The following is a 23,718-nucleotide window of genomic DNA, read 5'->3' on the forward strand; positions in this document are numbered from 1 at the left end:
CCTATGTGTTTTCATTAACATACACATAGAGCTCAAAAAGGAAAGAAACTTTTACGAGATTTGCCAAGTGTTAATGGGTAATACTAAAATGGTGATAATACTAAGGGGCTGCTTCTTGGCCATGTGGAGGTGTCGGGCTGTATCTGGATATTTAAATACCAAGGACTAACACGATTTTCTCTGTAGTACCTCACAGAAACAGAAGATACTGTAAGAACAACTCGAAACATGGAGAGGCTAAATCTGTTCTCTCTAGATCCAGACATAGATGTAAGTCAAAATTTTTTCTAAGCAGATATGAACTTGATCCATACAGTTGGGGATTATAATTTAGAATTTCTTTTTTATGTTGGATGTTTGGTGACTCATTCAAAACTTTTTTAGACCTTGAAACTTCAAAAAAAAGATCTCTTGGAACCTGAGTCTGTGATCAAACCATTTGAAGAAAAAGCTGCCAAGAGAATCATGATCATCTGTAAAACCCTCAACTTAAATCTTCAGGGATGTGTTACGGAGAATGAAAATGATCCGATAACGAATGTAAGTTTCTCCTCTGTTACATCTTATACCATTCAGCCAGCATTACATCACCCTAGTCAAAATCTCTTCTATTCCTGCTAATTCCAGGCACTGGTTTCACACTATCTAGTGTACCAGGGAACATTATTAACAGCATTTTCCCACATTACACAAGTTTACAAGTTCTAAAGTGGAACACTTTATAATACACTGTATGAATAAAGCATAATTAAATATTAATATACTATACTTTATCAATATACTGCCATAAAATTTTCCTTTTAACTTAAAGAAAAAACATTAAAGGACTGTGTTTGGGGATTTTCTATGAAATCAGCATAGTGGTTTAGAGTTTTCTATGGCATTGTGTGATTCCTCTTAGTAGTACTCAAGATGGCTTTTTTTTCTTTTGAAATGGTCTTGCTCTGTTGCCCAGGCTGGAGTGCAGTTGCGCATTGTTGCTCACTGCAGCCTCTGCTCAGTGCAGCCTCAACTTCCAGGGTTCAAGTGATCCTCCCACCGAAGGCTTCCGAGTAATGGACTGCAGGCACGCACCACTGTGGCCGCCTACCTAAGTTTTTTGTGTTTCTTATACAGATGAGGTTTTGCCACAATGGCCAGACTGGTTTAGAACTCCTAGGCTCAAGCTACCTGCCTGCCTCAACTTCCCAAAGTGCTGGGATTACAGGCGTGAGCTACCGCGCCTGGCTTTTACATGCATGTTTTTATTTTACTCTTTCTATATTTATCCATGTAAAAGCCATCTTTTTTTACTCTATATTTATTTTATTTTATTCTATATTTTTTTATTTTACTCTATATTTATTTGCATGTCTATTAGAGAAAAATCAAAGCTAACAAACCCTGTGACTTCCCAGCCATTATTGCTGAGGACAAATCTAAATAGTGTATCAAGTAAAATAATATTAGATGGATGTTAAATAAATACTGGCAGGATGGGACATGTAAATAGCAGAAATGACAAAGGAGCTTCACTGATATTTGTGTAAGTTCTCTTGAGAACTTCTTCTTAGTACTTTAGTGGTCAGTCCCACTGGATTGTGAATGTATGTGTGGGAAGGGAACTGTTTATGAGCATAAACGTTATTAAATGTTGAATTATTTTTTAAAATCACTCATATTTCTATATCAATCTCGATTATATTAATATCCTAATCACTATAAGGCACAGTTAATATTTTGGCATATTTCCTTTCATTATTTTTTAATGCATTCTGTTCACTTTCTAATCCATCATCCTCAGTTGTCATCTTTCACCTAAAAGAGGAAAACTGATTTCCAGATCCTTGATAGGAGTCACATTGGCTTTCGAAGGCAGAAACCACATTAAATTTTCACTGTAAACTGGGTCCACACATGTCATGCCTTCATCTATTTATGATCCAGTGAAACTAGCCTTGTTAGTTGTGACAGTGAGTGGATAGCAGAAAGAATTAACCTTTTCAGAAGACTCTACTTGATATCGACTGACCTGTGTCTTTAGCACCTCAATGATTTGCTTTGAGCCTCCTACCCCAGGTATAGAGCAGGAAAAGGTCCATGCTGTGGACCTCTGATTTAATGAGGAGACTCAAATGGGATGTGCCGTTCTGGGATTAGATTGCCTGGCTTTCCAGCTCACAAGTTGTGCCACGCTGGGCAACGCCCTACTGTCAGCCTTCACTCCTTTAAATGGAGACAGTAACAATACCTATTTCAAGTGATCACTGTGGTTACACAGGGTACCGTATCAAAGGTACTCAGACATTGCTTGGTACAAAGTAAGCGTTCATTAAATACTTAACCGTCATCTAAATATGTAAGAAATTGCATTGAAATTTGTCAAAACTGCATGCAAGTTATTGATATTTGTGTTGATATATGTGAGATTCTTGTTGACAGGTAAGCTAACATGGAAATGTGTCACCAATAAGAATCTTGTTGAAAGATGAAGCTCTTTTATATTCTATAACTTTAACTTTGTACTAGGTGTGAGTAGAAATGAAAGTAGGTGAAGTCAGGTTTATTCATTCTCCAAATATACTTATTCCATGTGTCTCCTGTGAGCCAGACTTGTCCTAAGAACTGGGAAAACAGGAAGTAACTAGATAAGCAAGGTCCCCAGTGTCTTGAAAATCAGAATCTTTTTTAAAACAGCAGAAAGCAAACAAGAAAATGAACGATTTAAGTGCACATTATTCCAAGTTCTTTAAAAGAAATAAATATGGAGAGAGGTGTTCCAGAGGAATGCAGGAAAGGGTTACTTTAGACAGGACGGTCATAGAAGGCCCTCTCTGCAGAGCTGATTTTGAACAGAGACCTAAGGGTTGGGAAGCATAAAAACGCAGGTCAGGGGCGAACATTCTAGGCAGAAGAAAGAGAAGTACAAATGCACTGAGACAGATAAGCTTTAGCAAGTTCTAGGAAGTGAAAAGAGTTAGGGAGGTGAAGGACATACCAAGATGACGTAGGAGAAACAGAGATAAGATGATGTAGAGCCTTAAGCCACAGTGAAGAGTTTGAATTTATCCTAAGTGTGAGTGGACACTATTCAATGGTTTAAAGCACTTTAAAAACAAGGTTTAAAACAAAACAAACAAACAAACAAAAACGCAAGAGTTGTCCAAGAAGAAGAGTTAGGAGGCTACTACCACCATTTATTGCATGGCTTGAACAAGGGCTGGCAAGGGAGAAGGAGAGAAATGGGTGGATTGGACTGGTGTTTTGTAAATTGAGCTGATAGGTTTTCCTCATGTGTTGGATATACTGGATGATGGAAAAATAAATCTCAAGGATGAGTACTGGTTTTTGCTTTGGACAGCTTTACACACGGTGATGCCATTTACTAAAATGGTAACACTCGAGAGAGATTTGCACAATACAAGTCAAAAATACCATTATGAACATGTTTCACTTGTTGGGACGATTAGGTATCCAAAGAGAGATATCTTAGGAACAGATTCAAATGCAAGTTTGGAGGCCAGGCACGGTGGCTCATGCCTGTAACCCCAGCACTTTGGGAGGCCAAGGCAGGCAGATCACCTGAGGTCAGGAGTTCGAGACCAGCCTGTCCAACGTGGTGAAACCCTGTCTCTACAAAAAATACAAAAATTATCTGGACATGGTGGTACATGCCTGTAATCCCAGCTACTTGGGAGGCTGAGGCAGGAGAATCACTTGAACCCAGGAGGTAGAGGTTGCAGTAAGCCGAGATCACACCACTGCACTCCAGCCTGGGTGACACAGTGAGACTCTGTCTCAAAAAAAAAAAAAAAAAAATGGAGTGGCCATGAATGGAAACACAAATTTGGAAGTCCAGTTCAGACAATAATGTTGTGGGGCGGGGATCTAAAAATGTCTATGACCATAGAGAAGGGGCCAGAAAACAAATAAAATATCTGAAGGATGAATAGAGAAGTGACCAAAGAAGTCTAAGCAGAAATGGCTGTTGGGATAAAGATAAACCAAGGAATACTGTATCATGAAACCAACAGCGAATGGGTAGCTGTGGTAATGGTGCCAAGAAGCTGAGGAACATGAAGTGAAAGAGGAGTCCATCCAGTAGATATGGCAAAGTGGAGGATGTTGTGGACTATGGCAAGAGCAACTCCCATAGAGTGGAAAGTGTTAGAAGTAATCTGATCATGCCTTCATGCAGGATTTTAAAATAAAAACAAAACAAAAATCTAGAAACTTAGTCCTTGGAACCATTTGGAAATACCTGTATTAGTCTGTTCTCACGCTGCTAATAAAGACATACCCAAGACTGTGTAATTTATAAAGGAAGGAGGTTTAATTGACTCACAGTTCAGCATGACTGGTGAGGCCTCAGGAAACTTACAATCATCACGGAAGGGGAATCAAACATGTCCTTCTTCACATGGCAGCAGCAAAGGGAAATGCCAAGCAAAAAGGGGAAAAGCCCCTTATAAAACCATCAGATCTTGTGAGAACTCACTCACTATCACGGTAACAGCATGAGGGTAACTGCCCCCATAATCCAATTACCTCCCACTGGGTCCCTCTCACGACACATGAGGATTATGAGAACTACAATTTAAGATGAGATTTGGGTGGGGACACAGCCAAACCATATCATTACCTCAAATGGTAATGTCACTTAGTCACCTTGTTAAATAAAAATAGATGCTTTTTTTGACCTAGAACATTTTTAAATGCAATTTAGAAACTGAAAATCAAAGATAGTGGGCTTTTCTTTCTACTGCCAGGGGCATATGACTCCTTCCACGTGAATTCCTTTCTTTGTACTAAGATGCATATTCAGAAGACAAATGCTTGTATTTAGGCCAATCTCCCCAGGCAAGAGAACAGGGCCAAGTAGAGAGACCCAAGTTAGTGTGTCCTTTGGTATCTGTCAGACTGAAGGGTTAAGTTGATTTGGAGTGTTTTGTATGTCGGTGTTGTTTTTCATTTTACAGTTGATACATATGTCGAAAAACTGGGAAATTACTTTAGAAAAATAATTTCATTGTGCCTATGAGCAATAATACAAAAAATAATGTCAGCCTCACCTTCACAGCAGTTTGTTATTTAATGTCATTGTTTTTTAAAAATCATTGCTTATTTATTCAATGACACTCTTTCCTTAATGAAACTATTTTTAAACTCATTGTTCTTAATTCAATGAGCATGTTTTAAATTAATTGAAGTATTTCTCCAAGTTGCTTAGGAGCCAACTACTGCATTTAATGAATGAGATTCTAAAGACTCCCTGAAATAACATCCTCGTGATGAGAAAACAGTGTTTGACAGCATGTAATTTTTTAGTCAGTAAATTGAAAACCAAATTCAAGTTGATGGTTTTATAGTATAAAATATTTCTTTGAAAATAGAAATTGACTCCAAAAATCTGAACTAATAAAGCTACATCACAGTAGAACTACATTTAAAATTTTATCGTTGAGTTTTTTTCAGAAGAGTACAGAATTCTAAACACAAGAAACCTATGAATTAATTTGTTAGGCTTTGCAGAGCTTTGTTAAACAAATCCTCACTGAAAAGACAGTGATTTGACATTTATTTTGAAAAGGTGGATTGGAAGAAAGAAATGAATCACCACATGAGCTTTAATTTTTGATGGGTTATCAAAGTAGGTATTTATTTCCATTCACAAGTAGAAATGAAAATCAAAATGCAACAATTCAGGAAAAAATAATAAGGGCTTTGCTTTGACCTTCAATGTGTTTTGAGTTCTCACTTGAGTTATTTTTCTGTAATTTTTGCATTTTTCAACTTTTGGCAGACTACCACTACCACAAAACAAGAGTTTTTCTAAATTAATTTAAATTGGTATACTATAAACTTTTACTTTGTAATTGCTTTATATTTTAAAAAATAATTTATTGAACTATTTCATATGCAAAAACTTTTTTCTAACAGTAAGGGAGCTGGCAAGTATTGCTAATATTAAGAAATTGAACTTGTCCCCTTGGTATAAACTAGTCACATTACTACATTTCAAAGACAGGAGATACCGTTAAGCATTTAACAAAACCCACAGTATGAGTGAGTCTGTATAATAATGAACTGGATCACAATATGGTGTTTCACTATAATCTGTTTGTCCATAGAATACTGGTAGAGATTGGCATCAACTCAAAATTAAGTAGCATTTTAAAACAATAAAAATGCTAGTTTTTATAGGCGTATTCCAATTTTAACCACATAAATGTATAACTACATATATGTGCATGTATTCAATATATGTATATATGTACATATATGTATGTAATTACATATGCATATATTAATTTGGTCTTTATCTCTGTTGTGAGATTTTTCTAGCTGACCATTCTTTCCTTCTTGAATCTTTCTTAGCTTCTGTAATACTCTGGCAGCATTTTAAACTTTTTTATTTGTTTTTTAAAATTTTTCCCTATTTCCCAATCTGTTTTATAAGTTGTCTTCCCTACTCCCATCTCCATCCTTTGCATGTTGATACTTTCCAGAATCCTGTTCTGATTTTCTTCTATTTCATGGATTCAACAGGACCCCACACACAAAAAAACTTTCAAGTCCAGCTCTCCAGTCAAGTTTCCTTGACTCGGCTCAATACACACATCCAGCTGCCACTGGGATGTCCCGCAGATGACTTTCTATGTCCCATTTAGAATTCATCTTTGTATCTTTATCCCCTATATCAACCAATGGTATGATCATGCACTTCATTTCTTTTATCCTCAAACCTGGGAATTTTCTGTATTCATGCCCCTGTGAAACTTTTTCTCCAATCAACCAATACAAACACATGCAAAGAATATCCAAGCTCTTTGGTCATACTTTCTTAATGTTTCTCAAATGCCTCTCCCACAAACACTTCCTACCAATTTTTCTTTTTGCTTGCACTCTGATCCCACTCTAATGTTCTTTTCCTATGCTCTTTGATGTCTTACGTCTTTGCACATGTCACACACCCTACCTAGAAATCCCTTCTAACCAACTCTTTACCTAATTCGTACTTCTTTCAAACTTGACCAAGAAATTTCTCCTTCTTCTCATCTTCCATAACTTTCCCATTTTCACATCTTCCGCTTCCTTCCTAGCCTGGGGACAAGAGGTTAAGAGGAAAGCCACATAGAGGCTTGAATTTGGGTGAGCACCCAAGAATTGATGGGGAGAGAAAGCCATGAAGAGGAACAGAAGCAGTCTGTCCTGGATGTGTTGGGATACAGGTGCAGGGCAGCCCAGAGGAGGCAATTAGAAAAGATGGCTGGTATGGTTGGGAGACTGGTTACTTTGAATCAATAAGTAACTGGTGGAACAAGTAAGTAAACAGATTCATGGTAATGAGATCCTGGGTTCTCATTGTTGGAGGACCTACTTACCAATATAAAAAATGGGAAGGCTAGAATGAACCCTTGAGTGTTTGTATTGGAAGCAGAGGTATAAACATGAACTAATTGGTTTTTAATAAGTATTCATACACAGATAGAGATAAATTATATGTGTGTGTGTGTGTGTGTGTGTGTGTGTGTGTTTATTTCTTACCTCCGTATGATGGGAGGGCACAGAAGCAATGATATCCCAGTGACAGTGAGCACAACAAGCACCCAGATCGTCGTTTGTAAATGTCATCCTCACTATAAGGAACCAGGGCTCCCTGGAGAAATATCTGGAGCATGAGAAGTATAGGATAAGTCTGGAACATACTATTTGATAAAGAAGTACTCAGAAAATGATGGAGACTTGCCAAAAAAATACCCAGAAGTTACCTTGAATGAATGCCTCTAGCCAAATCTGGGACAATTTCAGCATCACACTAACACTAATTATTGTAAGAGCAAAACCCATTGAGTAAAACAGTAATCCATGAGTCTATACTTGTATTAATAAATTAATTAATTAATATCAAAATAAGGGAGAAGGGGAAGTTCATCCTTATGATGGAATACTAGCTAATACGTGTAGAAAGAATGGTGGAACTGAAAAATCACCATTGGCCACCATTGTGGTGGTAGTGGACTGCAATGGAAGTTATCAATGGAGATGAAGACTAGGGTGGGTTGTGTTTAATGAGTAGCAAGACATGGGGGTAGAACATATTTCCACAAATACAAATCAATTGCCAAAGGGAAAATGGTGACCTTTATAATGGAGAAAACCAGCAGATAAGGTTAACGTCACAGCTGCTGAAGGAGTTGACACTGTGTGCTCTTGAAACAATGAAGTATGAAAATCAAGCATCGATCCGAGATTGTACTGCCGTAAAAGCATGACCTGAATCCTGTCATGAGGACACACACAACAGACCCAGATTGAATGTATGTCACAATGTATGTCCTGTAGTCTTTGAAAGGCCAAAAACCTGAAAGAGAGAAAAAGATTGAGGAACAGTTTTGACTCAAGTAAATTGAAGGGAAATAGCAGAAAAACATACTGAGTAGTCCTAGATGGGATTCTGGACCAGAAAGAAAAGCAGAGACACTGTTGAGTCAACTGGCAGCACTGAAAGGAGCATGTGAGTTGCACAGTGGTTTTAGGCCCATATGACTTTCCTGACTTGGATGGCTGCACAGTGATTAGGCAGGTGAGTGTCCTCATTTGGGGGAAACACTCACCGGAGTATTTAGGGGAGGAATAATACTGGAAACTTGCTCTCATAGCATTCAGACTGGTTATAATAGGTGACTGCGTGAGCGAGAGCGAGTGCGTGTGCGTGTGTGTGTGTGAGAGAGAGAGACAGACAGAGGGAGAGAGACAGAGAGAGAAACAGGAGGTTAACAGTTGAATCCGGGCAAGGGGGATAAATAAGGTGGTTTTATGCACCTTATACACAACCTTTCTCTCTATTCAAAATTATTTCAAGATAAGAGAAAAAATAGTATCTGTTTTAAAAATTCAACTAAGATATCAACTCATCTTGGGAAACTTCCCACCCTCTCTGCCAACAGACTCCCTCACAACCTGATGCTCCCCTACCTGCTTGCCACAGTGTTTTGTGCTTTAATATGTATCTGTGACACTAATGTGTTAGGAGTGCCTTAGAACAGTGCAAGACACATAGTAAATGCTCAACAACTGTCAGCTATTATTATGATTCTATCAAGCTGTGATAAAAAACAGAGACGTGGTTGCTCTAGTGAAGTCCAACCACAGTGCAGTCTGGAAACTTCTAGGATTTCATTACAGATTTTCAAGGGCCTAGGAGACTGAGGTGGCATGTGTTTTCTAAGACTGTAAGGGAAATAACTGGAAGGATTTGTAAGGCCCAACCATGCATGTAAAAGCAACATAAAGAAGAGAGTTCTTGGCAGGGAAAATAAAGAACCAATGAGATACAGTACTGAGATCTAAGGCACTTGCTGGAGGACAGGATTCCGGGTCACTGAGTCAAGGGGAGCTTGCCTGCTGCATTTATTTTATCTACTGCTTTGTTAAATGATGTACTAACGAGGCTGTCGCATGGATAATGATTTTATGTCAAAAACATCTGTTCTTTCTTTTTCATGCAGATTGAGCCTTTTTTTGTGAGTGTGGCACTTTATGACCTCAGAGACGGCAGGAAGATTTCTGCTGATTTTCACGTGGATCTAAACCATGCTGCTGTCAGACAGATGCTCTTGGGGGCTTCTGTGGCTTTGGAAAATGGCAACATCGACACCATCACGCCAAGACAATCAGAAGAACCTCACATCAAGGGACTTCCGGAGGAATGGCTAAAATTTCCAAAGCAGGTGGCACTTTGTTTACTTGTGATGAGATGGAAAATGCGTGTACCATGATTCTTACCAATAGATCACATAAGATGAGCAATTTCCTGAATAAAAATTCCCTTAAAGCTGTCCTTTTTTGAAAAAGTGGAATTTTGTAAATGTCTACAATGTGGTTTCTTCCATGCTTATTAGCTGCTTTCTTTGTACACAGGCTGTATTTTCTGTAAGCAATCCACATTCTGAAATTGTTCTGGTGGCCAAAATCGAAAAAGTCTTGATGGGAAACATTGCCAGTGGTGCCGAACCTTATGTTAAGAACCCAGACTCCAACAAGGTAATGTATAATCTTATAAATAACTTCATTTGCTTTTGCTTTTGCTTTTTTAATGGAGTCTCTCTCTGTTGCCCAGGCTGGAGTGCAATGGTGTGATCTCGGCTCACTGCAACCTCCACCTCCTGAGTTCAAGTGATTCTCCTGCCTCAGCCTCCCCAGTAGCTGGGATTACAGGCGCATGCCACCACACCTGCCTAATTTTTTGTATTTTATAGTAGAAACGGGGTTTCACCATGTTGGTCAGGCTGGTCTCGAACTCCTGACTTCAAGTGATCAGCCTGCCTTGGGCTCTCAAAGTGCTGGGATTACAGGCCATGAGCCACTGCGCCCAGCCAACTTCATTTGCTTTTAAGAAACAAAGCCACACTTTGAATTATCAAATTTGTGTATCTTGAAATACTCACTTATTGGTGAAATGAATATCCACCAGAAATTTTTTTAAGTATATCTTTTTGCTTTATGTTCTTTTGATCTGGTAATTTTTGATCTCTGAGAATCTAATGGTAGAAATAAATTCAAATGTGGACAAAGCTTTCACTCCAAGGGTCAGAGTATTAGTAATAATGAAACCTTAGGAATAATCTTAGTAAAAGCAAGTGAATGAGACATCAGCAATGCTGATGATGAACAAAGTGAGATAAATAATTGTATATCAAATTATAATATCACTTAAGTGAAAAAAGGAACAGGAAAGAGACTACTGTGCTTTGAATGGTGGAACTACAGGTAATTGTTTCTACTTCCTTCTTTTCTATTACATTTTCTTTAATAATCAAATATTACTGTTTAATAGAAAATAAATATTAAGGCCGGGCGCGGCAGCTCACGCCTGTAATCCCAACACTTTGGGAGGCCAAGGCGGATGGATTACGAGGTCAGGAGATAGAGACCATCCTGGCTAACACGGTGAAACCCCGTCTCTACTAAAAATGCAAAAAACTAGCTGGATGTGGTGACAGGCGCCTGTAGTCCCAGCTACTCGGGAGGCTGAGGCAGGAGAATGGCGTGAACCCGGCAGGTGGAGCTTGCAGTGAGCCAAGATCGCGCCACTGCACTCCAGCCTGGGCGACAGAGGGAGACTCCGTCTAAAAAAAAAAAGAAAAGAAGTATTAAAAGTCTATATTTTCCATGCCAAAGAAATATACTGAGGAAATAGCTTACAAGAATTGAACCTGAGCATGTATGACAATTTAAAAAGAAGTTTAACATATTTATGAGAGTCCCATAATTCAGTGTTTGGCAAACTATGGTGTGCAGGCCAAATCCAGCCTACCATCTGTTTTGATAAAGTTTTAATGAAACACAGTCACATTCATTTGTGGATTGTCTATGGCCACTTCCCTGCTACAGAAACAGAGTTGAAAATTTGTGACAGAGACTATATGGCCCATGAAACCCAATGTGTTTACTATATGACACTTTATAGAACCAGTCTCCTGCCCTCTGTCATTACAAATAAAAGGGATATAGAATAGACTGTAAATGTAAAGTTGCTAATACTTTCCGTTCAAGATTTTAAAATCTTTTCAGTAAAAAAAAAAAAAAAAAGAAAAAAGTTGATATTCCAAGACATGGATATTTTCTACATTTGAAATCTCCAAACTAAAAAGAAACAAAGAAAAATATTATACAATAGTTTGAACACAGAGGGACACCATTTGGCTCTTTATAAGGTAATATAGGCTAGTAAGACAGAGTTATGCTGAGTTTCAGTATAAAATAATATGAAAAAGTATTTAGTATTATTTTATATGTACAGTTTGTAAAGTGCTATTCTAAACAATATTTGTATTTATTTTTTCTTTAGTATGCACAAAAGATACTAAAATCCAACAGACAGTTCTGCGGCAAATTGGGAAAATACCGTATGCCTTTCGCCTGGGCAGTAAGGTAAGTCGACAGTTACAGCCAACAGACCAGAAATACATTTAATGGTGGCATTGGAAGCTTCAGTTTTGAACATTTTTGTGTTGCCTATTATTTTTAATGTATCTACACCTGGAAAAATGCTAATATGGTCATCTTCATAAACATCTTGAGCTTCCCTGAGAATACATTTCACAAGACAGTTTAGCAATACAGTTTATAATAGAGGGCCGTGACACATGTGCCGTGCGTGCATGACCAGATATGCTATGGGTTCTTGGTAGATATCAAATCAATGTCATAAATTGTTTATTATGTGTATTTGACTTAACAAATCTTTGACATTATGTCAGTCTTGAGAGTCTGGTGTGCCTAAAATTCAGATAGATGCACTATGATTTCTTATGCAGCTGCATGTTTTCATCTATGCGTAGAGCTCAGGTCTATATACGGATGTCCAAATGAAACCATCAAACCAATCATTTAAACTCATTTTGATTTTGATACTGTTTAGCCTAGCCAAATGTATCAGTACCAGTTGCCTCTCTGAAAGAAAGGCTGAGTTCTGTGGACATAGATGGACACATCATTCACTTGGATGCATAACCTCTTCATGAAGAACCATAATTGCTTTTCAGAATTATTTAATATCATCAATTATTATTGTCCTCCTCAATCTCTTTACATCTTTATTAGTATAAGAATTTCTTAAGTGAGGAAGAGCCTGGCATAGACTCATAAGGCTAAAAGGTCAGCAATGTACACATTGAATGAACTAAGAAAGGTTAGAGCTACCGGCCGGGCATGGTAGCTCACACCTGTAATCCCAGCACTTTGGGAGGCCGAGACAGGCAGATCCCGAGGTCAGGAGTTCGAGACCAGCCTGGCCAAGATGGTGAAACCCCGTCTCTCTAAAAATACAAAAATTAGCCAGGTGTGGTGGCAAATAATACAGCCCATCAAATATTCATTTGAACTTTGGTAACATTATCTCAATGTATCCAACTTTAACATCCAGAAGGACGAGAGAACCTATTAATTATGCCATTTTTAAGTCTCACAGTTCCCGGTGATGTATATTCAGAGTAAACTCACCAATATCTGTCATAATTTTGAGGTTGTTATTTGAAGTTGGAGATGAGTAGGTGTAGGAAGGAGAAATATGGAAGTTTGGGCAGCAGTAAACCAAGATAGATTCATGCAGTCTCCAGGAATTAGTTTGCCCTAAGGCAGTGCCATAGCAAGAGAGGGAGAGTCTAGGCCTGGGAGTCTGATAAACATTGCAGATCAGGCCACTACTTACTGTGACTTGGAACAAGTTTCTTCTCCAAGTCTCAAGGTTCCCAGCTATAAATTGAAGCTGACAATACCTGCCTTATGAACAGTATGTGCAATCTCAACTGCAGAAGCATTTGGCATAAAATAGCTCATGGATAGTACTTTATCCTCCCTTTTCTATTTCTTTCTATAGGAACAACTAATGCCAGGACATTCTTCCTGAAAAAGATGGTATTTAGAGTTACAAAACCCTTTGTAATGAATTTGTTTTTATTTCTCATAAGCTTTAAGAGAAAGGCTAATTATAATTCACTGATTAAACATTTTTGGTATTGTTAAGCATTCTCAGTTCCCTCCGGAAAACCTACTGGGGCAAGTAGAGGCAAGATGTCTGTTGTGAAATATTCCAGTATAACAAAAGTACAATAGTCCACACATTTTTCACTTTAAGGATCCAACATTGCTCTGAGACTTTAGAAGCAGACGTTTTAGGGCCAGACAGACCTGAGCTCAAAATCCTAACTCTGGCCAGGCATGGTGGGCCATGCCTATAATCCCAACACTTTAGGAGGCCAAGGTCTCCTGGAGGTTCGCCAGGAGTTCTAGATCAGCCTGGGCAGCATAGTGAGACCCAATCTCTAAGAAACTTTAAAAAATTAACCAAGAGTGGTAGCGTACACCTGTAGTCCTAGCCACTCAAGAGGCTAAGATAGCAGTATCACATGAGCCCAGAAGCTGGAAGTTGCAGTGAACTATGGTAGCACCACTGCACTCCAGCCTGGGCAACAGAGTGAGACCCTGTTTCTAAAAAAGAAAAAAGAAAAAAAACCCACTCCATCCTTTATTAGCCAAGTGAGCCTGGGCAAGTTACTTATAACCTGACTTTACCTATTTTTTTTAATCTACAAAAGAGGAAAATAAGAATATCTAATGTACTGGTATAAGGATTAAGGAGGACAGATATGTACCCAATAAAAGACTGTGATTTTTAGAAGTCATTTTTTTCTAATATTATTATTACTATAGAGTCACTTACAGAGATCATAGTTACGTCACCAAGTCCCCTTTTCTGATAAATTTGAGGCAGTGAAGAACAATATAAAGGAGAGAAGTCAATGAATTACCCATTATTGAAAGAACCTGAGAAGTTAGGAGAAGTGACAATCCTGCTTTGATGTTGTCTAGTAAAATATGCTGGGAGAAAGACAGATGAAGTCTCTAGGGAGGCTGACAGTATTACTGACTATTGAAATTATTCCTAGGATAGGAAAGCCAGTGAAACCACAAGCTTAGACCATATTAATGCCCAATTAGTGGTCTGGTTGCAAGTTAGGAAACAGCACCAACCTGTGTATATACACATGTGATTTACTTCCACCTAAATTTCTCACAACTAAGAAAAATAGTTAACAGGACAATTCTAAAGATATGTCAAACCACTTGGATTACCGAACCACAAAAAAAATCTTTGGATTACCAGCCAAAGATTTTAATTCCTCTTTCACAACGTAGAAACTGCTTCAAATAAGTATGGACAGCATCAGAGGAAGGCCGGTTGTTGCCCATGTCTTTACCAGCTTCCTGACATACTTCAATACCTAATTGATACGGCTGATTTTGAGGCTACTGCTCCTTCCTGTTACGCTTTCTAGATTGCAGTTTGTTCCGAAGTATAGCTTTCAGTGTGCCCTAAGACGTGTTGGCCTTTACAATCAACTGTCATTAAAAAGTAGAACTGACAATTTAGATTATGACCATATTTTTACCCACATCTAATCATCCCACCCACTGCAGTACACACAGATGCTCATCGCTGTGAACAACGTTTTTTCTGAAATTAATTTGGTGTTCTTACATTTGGCACCAGCTGCAGTGCCATTTTACAGTGAAAAGGTTATCCTTGGGGGAGGAATAGAGAACACATACAGACGACTACACAAAGTATTTTATACTCATTGACTCGGGAGAAAACTGACACTTCCAAATGTGTCAGGTTGTGAATGGATCTCTTTCCGTGCATATCATCCCCAGAATCCTATGTGCCCGCATCCTTGCAAGGACTCTTTTGTGATTTCCTTGACTACCTCATTTGATATTCTAAATGGACCAGCACTCAACACTGACTTTTTTTTAATTAAGCAAAATTAAAATAAACATTTCATTCTCATATCTCTACAATTATGGAAGGTGCACAGTACAACTGTCATTTAAGATTCCCATACTGACAACGTCTTCAACAAATGGTCGTCCAACTTCTGTTTGACTCCTTCCAGTGACAAAAACCCGAGTGCACCCCACAGTGCTTCCTTCTGTCTTTGTAGAGCTCTCATTATTAAATAATTTATTTTTCAAAATCATCTTCAGCTATCTGAAAACCACTTTTATGTGTTTTCTTCCATAGCCACACACACACAAAAAAAATGTCTACTTCATTCTGCACATCATGGTTATTCATACTGTTTGTGAATGAATCTATCAGGGACATCTAAGGTTCTTTTCCTTTGGGCAAGAAAACAAAAAAAACTTACACGAATGGTTTTGGAATGGCTGGGCCATATTTCATGATTCCTACAATCATACCCCAAATATCATGGTGCTGACACCCTCACAATATACTGACCACTGATCAACTGTAGCAGTTGGAACTAGGTGTTCCAGCCATCACAAAACCATCTGTGTAAATGAATCAGTTCTTTTTTCTCCTGCCATATACATATATATGTATGTATACACATGCATATATACATATACACACATATACATACATATATACATATATACACATATATACATGTATATACACATATATATACTTTTTCTTTAGAGACGGAGTCTCACTGTGTCGCCAGGCTGAAGTGCAGTGGCACAATCGCGGCTCACTGCAACCTTCACCCCCCAGCTTCAAGGATTCTCCTGCCTCAGCCTCCTAACTAGTTGGGATTACAGGTGCACGCCACCACGCCCAGCTAGTTTTTGTGTTTTTTAGTAGAGATGGGGTTTCACCATGTTAGCCAGGCTGGTCTCAATCTCCTGACCTCGTGATTCCCCCGCCTTGGCCTCCTAAAGTGCTGGGATTACAGGCGGCCACCGTGCCCAGCCACCAGTTATATATTTCTTGAGCAGCCGCAGGTTGTATGGCACTGTGAGCAAAACTTATCCCATGGTGCTGTACTCTTCATTCTTTTTACGAAAAGTGTCCAGTGTAAGTGAGCAATTTCCATGACAGAGTTGTGGATAAGAGCAAATAGAGTTCCACAATTAACATCAATCAATAAATGGAAGTCACTAATTAATTAAAAAGTTATTGCTCAAGCTCAGTTTAGCTTCCTCTCATATTGGGAATTGTGTCATGTTAGTTTCAACATGTGATGCACTGAAACAAATGCCCTTTATAATATTTAAATAAAAATAATGTTCATGTAATATTTTTATTCTGTCTCCCCAATGTTATTTGCCTTTTTACCTTCCCTCATTCACTACTTAACAGAGAAAAAATGAGGAGACAAGTTGAAGGAGTCTAAAAATATCATTCTGATAAAATCTTAGCCTATTTTCTTTTAGTGTTCTATTTAACACTAAAGTTGTATAATCTGATATCTGTTTAAATGGTCATCTCAGCCTGTGCATTGAATTCTTCGGTTAACTTAAAGAGTGATGAAACATTCTAGTTAAGGCCCTACATTAGAAGAAGTAAGAATTCAGTATTTCTCTAACACTGAAGTAAGAATTCAATATTTCTCTAACATTGAAGAAAATATATTGGTCTAATTTTTTTTGGACCACACATTGTATGATGACATATGAGGAACTTCATATAAAACTGACATCTAAGCATGGTACGTATGTGAAGCAAGTATTGTCTGATGTTACTATATTATTTGGACAAAAGCTATTTATGTGTTTCAGCTAAGCCTAACTTTCCTTGGTTCCAATGAAATAGACCAAGAAAGGAAATAAGTGGCTAGGATTCATGGTGTTCTCTTTCTTTAAAACAAAAGTCTGATTCAGGTGCCTTCCGTATTATCTTTGTCTTTGTCCTAAAAGTTAGGACATAGGTACATTTAGCTCCATGAAAATGTGTCAAGAGTATGGCCTTCCATACTCACATATACAACCTTATCCCTGTTCCACCACTCGTAAATCCTAGTAATGCCACTCAAATTGAAGTGACTCTGTCCTGCCCAGGTTTAAGGGGTCTTGAAGAAATAATTTAAAAGAATAACTTGTGTTCCTATTCTTCTCCACTTCCCTAATACTCCAAGGTTTTGACACAAGTTATTAAATGTGAGACATCATAAAAAATACAATTGTAATGTGGAATGGTAGCACTTTGGATACAGAGTTAAAAATAAAAAATTAAAGATAACAAAAATAAAGTGTATAAATGAAACATTTGTATAAGAAGTTTTCTGTCTTTTTATAAGTTCTTAGAGCATATCTGATTATAAATGAGAAGTTTAATTAATATAGTCACCTTAAAAACACAACTTTATAAACAATATCCAAATACCAACGTGAATAAATATTTTCTTTCAGATCAGTATTTAAGGACAACCAGGGAAATGTGGACAGAGACTCAAGATTTTCACCATTGTTTAGACAAGACAGTAGCAAGATTTCAACCGAGGACCTGATTAAACTAGTATCAGATTATAGAAGGTATGTTTTTTTAATACTCTTGAAATTAACAAAAATCAGCCATGTTGATTTGTTACCACTTCATAAATACCTGAGGATCTGATTCCCGAATGCCCAAACCTCCAGAAAGCAGACATTTTTCAGGTGACTTCACATATGCCCAAATAGTGCCACAAAGGCAAAAACTGCTAGAATTGTATGGAAGGACTGTGAAATGTTAAACTGTATCAGTTATTTATTGCTATGTAACAAACCACCTCAAAACTTATGGTTTAAAGTAACAACACTGCCACAGTAGTTATACTCCTGAGTCCACAATTTGAGCACATCTGAGTGAGGAGAGCTTATCTCTTCCACACATGGCATGGGCTGAGAGAGATCAGCTGGGGTCAGAGGATCCACTTTCAAGATGGCTCGTTTGGTTTTCGGCCAATCGGTGCTGGCTGTTGGCTGGAAACTCAGCGGGGACTATGAGCTAGAGATCTCAGTTCTCTGTGGGGTCCTCTTCATGAAATTCTTTGACTTCCTTAGGCGTGGTGGCTGCGTTTTAAAAGTAAGTGTCTCAAGGGCAGGAAATGACCACTGTTGATTTCAGTTTGGGGCCCAGAAGCTGTTACAGTGCCATGTCTGCCAAAGTCACCTATCAAGCTGTCACAGAGCCCAGACACAGTACTTAGATTCAAAGGAAGGAAGCATAGACATCTCTCAGTAGGGGGAGTATTAAAGCATTTTAGGACAGTGTTTTACAGTTATTTTGCTGTAAATATAATCACTCATAACAGCTCTGTCATTCAAATACTTTTAGAAAAGACAGTGGAAATTATTGCCAAAACAGAAAACATATACATGCCACAACATTTTTTAAATGAATAACCATACATCCAACATCTGAGGATGACGGGGTCGCTCATTACCAGCTACTTATCATGAACTTCTGACCCTCTAATATACACACAGTATTCTTGTACCTTTTGTTCCCAAATATTGACTCTCTGCCTCTCCCATCTAAGAATCAACAATCTCCAATCCTTTAATTCATTTATGCAAAATGAAAATAATATAATATTATGAAGCAAGAACAGTTAATATTTTCTGCAGCTTCTGGAGAGGACATACTCTATGTGACAAGAAGTTTTGCCAATGTTTTGTTGATGATGTTGTTCTGAAAATTATATAAATCTTAGAAAGCAAAATAAAAATGGGAAGTAACATCTTGAAGGAGTCTGGAACCTGTCTGACTTATTTTTGATGCTATAAGACCATTCCTGCCAGATGCAGTGGCTCACACCTGTAATTCCAACACTTTGGGAGGCCAAGACAGGAGGATGGCTTGAACCCAGAAGTTCCAGACCAGCCTTGGCAACACAGTAGCAACATCATCTCTAATAAAACTTTTTAAAATTATCTGGGTGCGGTATCATGTGCCAGTCGTCCTAAATACTCTGGAGGCTGAAGTGGGAAGATCCCTTGAGACTGGAAGGTTGAGGCTGCAGTGAGCCACGACTGCACTACTGCATTCCAGCCTGGATGACAGAGTAAGACCCTGTCTCAAAAAAAAAAAAGGACCACTTCTTACATGGAGAGAGCTTCCTCCCCTTTAAAGTAATCAAACATCCTGGCCAAAACCCATACCATAGCCTTCCTAAGGCCCAGCCTTTCCTCTTTACCTTTTTGCCAGTATACTGAAGCGTGAAAGGCTATAATGCTGAGCAGAAGAGAATAGGCAGAAGGTTCTGGGGTGATCTGTTATAAATAGAAAAAAACAAACTCTTACAAAACCCATGTTATCAGTGAATAGCAAGGAAAATTATTACCGTGTAAATTAAGGGGGCACCCTAGAATACACAACGCAGTGCTGACATTAAATTATTTCATGTCAGCCTCACACTTTATGGCCTTTATTCTCAGTGGTGTGCTGACAAATGTTTCACAACCAACTCTTTAAGGGAACAACGGACTTGTGCTGATGGCCGGTGTCTATCTACTATTGCTGATTCCAACCTACCAATGGGGCTTCACTGAACATAGAGTTAGCAAGAGATGTGCACCCTAATACAGCGTTTCCACCATATAGTTAGAGATGTACAGATAATCTTACCATGTAGTGAAATAATCAGAAAGTGGTGAATTTTGAGTACTTACTACCTTTGTGTTTAATATAATTTCTTTCATACGTTTATTTAACTTAATTTATATTAATGGCCGTGTTTAGCTGTCAAGCAAAATTCCTAAAAATTGAACATTCAGCTCTCACAAGCTGAGAAGAGCTGACTCTGACCCATCACTGTAATTATTCCACCTTTCAAAGTAGATTTCCTGAGACTTGCAACTGTTATCAGCAGCTTTCACACTACTCTAAAGGAAGACTGGCGAGAGGTTTTAATAGAGAGAGAGTAGGAGGGAAATGGGAGGACTTGAGCCAGGGAGTGCATGTGAGTGGGAGACAGGTGGGGAAGGGGTGTCCGCATACACTACAGGGGTGAGAGAGAGCAGAAGAAACAGGGCTCAGGGAAGGGTCCCCCTCCTCCTTGTTTGTTGGTGAAGAGGAAGAATATGGACCGTCCACTTGGCAATTGTAGCGAAGACCAAGCTTGCTCTCAAAACTTCTTAAAATTTATTATGAGAGTGCATTACTTAAGCCAGTTTAAATACTGTTAGCTTTGTTAATAAAAACTCCATAATTTACTCTCATACTTTTTTGATCATTTTCGTGTTATCTGAAGTAGAAGGAAATACATTTAAAATCTTTTTCAGAAAATCTGTCACTTGACCCCTCCCTGATTTGTATTTTTATTTGCAATATCACATGTATTTTAGTTTGCAAAATTAAACCAGCTAAATAAATCATTCACAAGATTATTTGGGAATCTGCTGTTTACCCTTAACAAAACTCAGAATTATAGATGACTGCTTTTTCTTGAAAATTGAAATAATACTCTGTGTGTGTGTGTGTGTGTGTGTGTGTGTGTGTGTGTGTGTGTGTGTTTCCTTGTTCATGGACTCTTCCAGGGCCGACAGAATAAGCAAAATGCAGACCATTCCTGGAAGCCTGGATATTGCTGTTGACAACGTTCCCTTGGAGCATCCAAGTATGATGATGATGTCATGGTTTGGTTGCCGAGTTTTGAATATTGAATAGTTAGTGGGTTTTTTTGGTTGGTTGGTTGGTTGGTTGGTTGGCTAGTTGGTTGGTTACAAGGTTTTGGGGTTTTTTTCCCCCAAAAGTTTAAATATGTGGAATTCATGATGCTACAGAAATGTGGAGCTTCTTTTTGCTTCACTAAGACAGATGATGAGTTTTGTAGAGCAAGAACTATAATCAGGGTAACCTAACATTTACCTGGTATGCACCATGCACCCAACAAGGTATTAAATTACGTCTTTTAATCCTCAAAACCCTGGAGGGTTTCAAAGAAGGAAAGTCAGATTTGGATAGATTAACAAACCAATAATGCATAACAGGAGAATATGCTTCCATTGAGTGAGTTCCTCTCACTCAAAATAGAGGCTAGTTCTGCCATACTGTGCTGCCAGAGGGTTACTCTGAACCTATGTGTAAGCACTCAAGTGGCCATGCAATGATTATAACTCAAATATTGTCAGACTCTGTTATTATACAGAGAACATAATTTTTTTTAGAATATGGTCAAAAGTATTGTCAGTAAAAAAAACTGAATTTTAGAAGGCACTTTTATTAACTTTATAAGAGTTTCAGAATTTAATTTTTAAGTGGTAAAATTGGTTTCTTTTGTTATTTCTGATTCTACCTTTTAGTGACTTTCTCAGCAATGCAAAAAAAAAAAAAAGAATAAAGGCCTCCTATAATGAGCTCTAAACAGGGAAAGGACTATTGACATGGGATATTTGGATTACCATTGCGGTATTAAGTTTTCCATCCTTGTAACTTTCTACAAATAATTTTAATATGAAATGTAATGAGCATTCTAACTTAAGCCATGGCTCGAAATCATTTTTATATTGATTGATGTGAAAAAGCAGAGGGTAAACTAAGCCATTTCCTCTACCTGATTTGGGGATCATTGTTTTTATTACCTATGGAAATGAAACATGACAAATGAGGCACTCAATATTCTCTTTGGAAGAAGGGTAGAATCTTAGAGAAATCTGAACACATAATAAAAATATCATAATTGGTTTTTGAAAAAAGAAAACCATAATCTGATTCTCAAGCATTCATAGCTAATCATTTTGCTTTTTAGAACACAGATTCCAGGTGGAGTAAAGGGAGGTAGAAGGCCTTGGTCTTTCAGTACCACAACTTCAGCCTTCAAACTGTTTGGTGACAGAAGTTTTGATTTATAAATTCCTAATCATTATTTCTTAAGCTATTCCTCCAAGAGTAGGTTTTAAAAGGTGATACAAACTGAAGAGAAAAAGAAATAAACTGTATCTACTGATGAAGAGAGGGGCTTCAGGCCCGTGCTGTGAAATCCATTCTGTAGAGAGATATTGCTATTAATCTAACTGTTACTATCAGTAATACATCTAATGGACAAGGCTTTGTTCAGTCATATATCAGAATATGTATTATTTTTATAGTGTTATAGCAAAGATTGGTGGATTATTTCTTATATGGTTATTATGTTCAGCGGTTCATTAGTTAAAATTTGTTTTTATGGGAAGTTTAATACAAAAAGAAAATAGTTATAAATCTGTCTAAAAGATTTACTGCTTTTTCTGAGACATCAGTTTTAATATTAAATATGTAGCTTGTTAATCTGCCATGCCCACCTCCTACAGATTTTTCCTGGTAGCGTAAGTTAATATCCATTGGCGTACAAGCCAGGAGTCTCTATCTTGAGTGGGTTCATTTTAAAATATGTTAAGTATTGCTCACTTTAAAAGAACCATATTAAATGACAAACTCTTATTTTCTGATTTTTTAAGATTGTGTAACATCGTCCTTTATCCCTGTCAAGCCTTTCAACATGATGGCTCAAACAGAACCCACAGTGGAGGTGGAAGAATTTGTTTACGACTCAACAAAGTATTGTCGGCCTTATAGAGTATATAAAAATCAAATTTATATTTACCCCAAACACCTCAAGTATGATAGTCAGAAATGCTTCAACAAGGTATGATATAAGTTTCTGAGATATCATCTTTTCTTTTCACCATATTTAGACCATATACGATAGTTCCTAAATGTGCAAATACAAATTACTATAGGGCAGCACTTTGTCATAGAAAACCTTTTGGAGAAAATGTTTAGTAAGAGGCAGAGATGAGTTTTATCTTAGAAGTGTTTAAGGATGCAGTTTTGTAGCATATTAATAATCTTTTCTAAATCAGTCTTAAATAATTTTGTTCTAGACCCTTTTTTTTAGTTTCTTAAGATACTCTAAAAATAGCATGCCTGCCCCCCTTTCAATATGAGCTTTTACTTCCCTTTTAAGTACACTCTCCAGATCCTTCTGTTATTTCAAAACATCACGGATAATGTCACAAGAAAATGTTGGATATTTTACATTTTTCGGATTTAATTAGAAGCTACTTATTTTAGGCACTTGGATTTTTTTATGTTATTTGATAGGAAATTACAATTTCATTTTTTCTCTCCATAATTTCAGGCACGAAATATAACTGTGTGCATTGAATTCAAAAATTCCGATGAAGAAAGTGCCAAGCCCCTGAAGGTGAGCCAAGTCAGCAAAGGCACCCAGCATCAAGGGGGAAGGCAGGTGCAGGGATTCTTTCCACCATTGTGGGGCTTTTTATGTAAGTGTGGTTGAAAGAGCAGTAATTTAATACATTTGTTTTAGATCTGAAATGTACCTGATTTAACAGTCATCATTAACTAGATCTGTTAGAAATCCCAGTCTCATAGCTCTTTTAGCTTTTCATGACTTGGGAAAAAAGGACACATTTTTTAAATGAATAACCATACAT

The 23,718-nt window shown here is 37.7% G+C and overlaps 1 protein-coding gene across 1 annotated transcript in view; it reads left to right on the forward strand.

Annotated features, from left to right (window-relative positions):
• The window catches only part of DOCK10 (dedicator of cytokinesis 10), a 194,811-nt gene that overhangs the window by 85,393 nt on the left and 85,700 nt on the right, over nt 1-23,718 (forward strand). The window contains exons 10-18 of the mRNA XM_011995068.1: nt 187-270; nt 385-540; nt 9,492-9,713; nt 9,904-10,026; nt 11,834-11,916; nt 17,707-17,829; nt 20,818-20,897; nt 22,717-22,904; nt 23,400-23,465. Of these exons, the coding sequence (XP_011850458.1) occupies nt 187-270; nt 385-540; nt 9,492-9,713; nt 9,904-10,026; nt 11,834-11,916; nt 17,707-17,829; nt 20,818-20,897; nt 22,717-22,904; nt 23,400-23,465 (1,125 nt within the window). The remainder of the gene's footprint in view (nt 1-186; nt 271-384; nt 541-9,491; nt 9,714-9,903; nt 10,027-11,833; nt 11,917-17,706; nt 17,830-20,817; nt 20,898-22,716; nt 22,905-23,399; nt 23,466-23,718) is intronic.

The sequence above is a fragment of the Mandrillus leucophaeus genome, unplaced genomic scaffold, assembly GCF_000951045.1.
Source record: "Mandrillus leucophaeus isolate KB7577 unplaced genomic scaffold, Mleu.le_1.0 Scaffold469, whole genome shotgun sequence".
NCBI lineage: Eukaryota > Metazoa > Chordata > Mammalia > Primates > Cercopithecidae > Mandrillus > Mandrillus leucophaeus.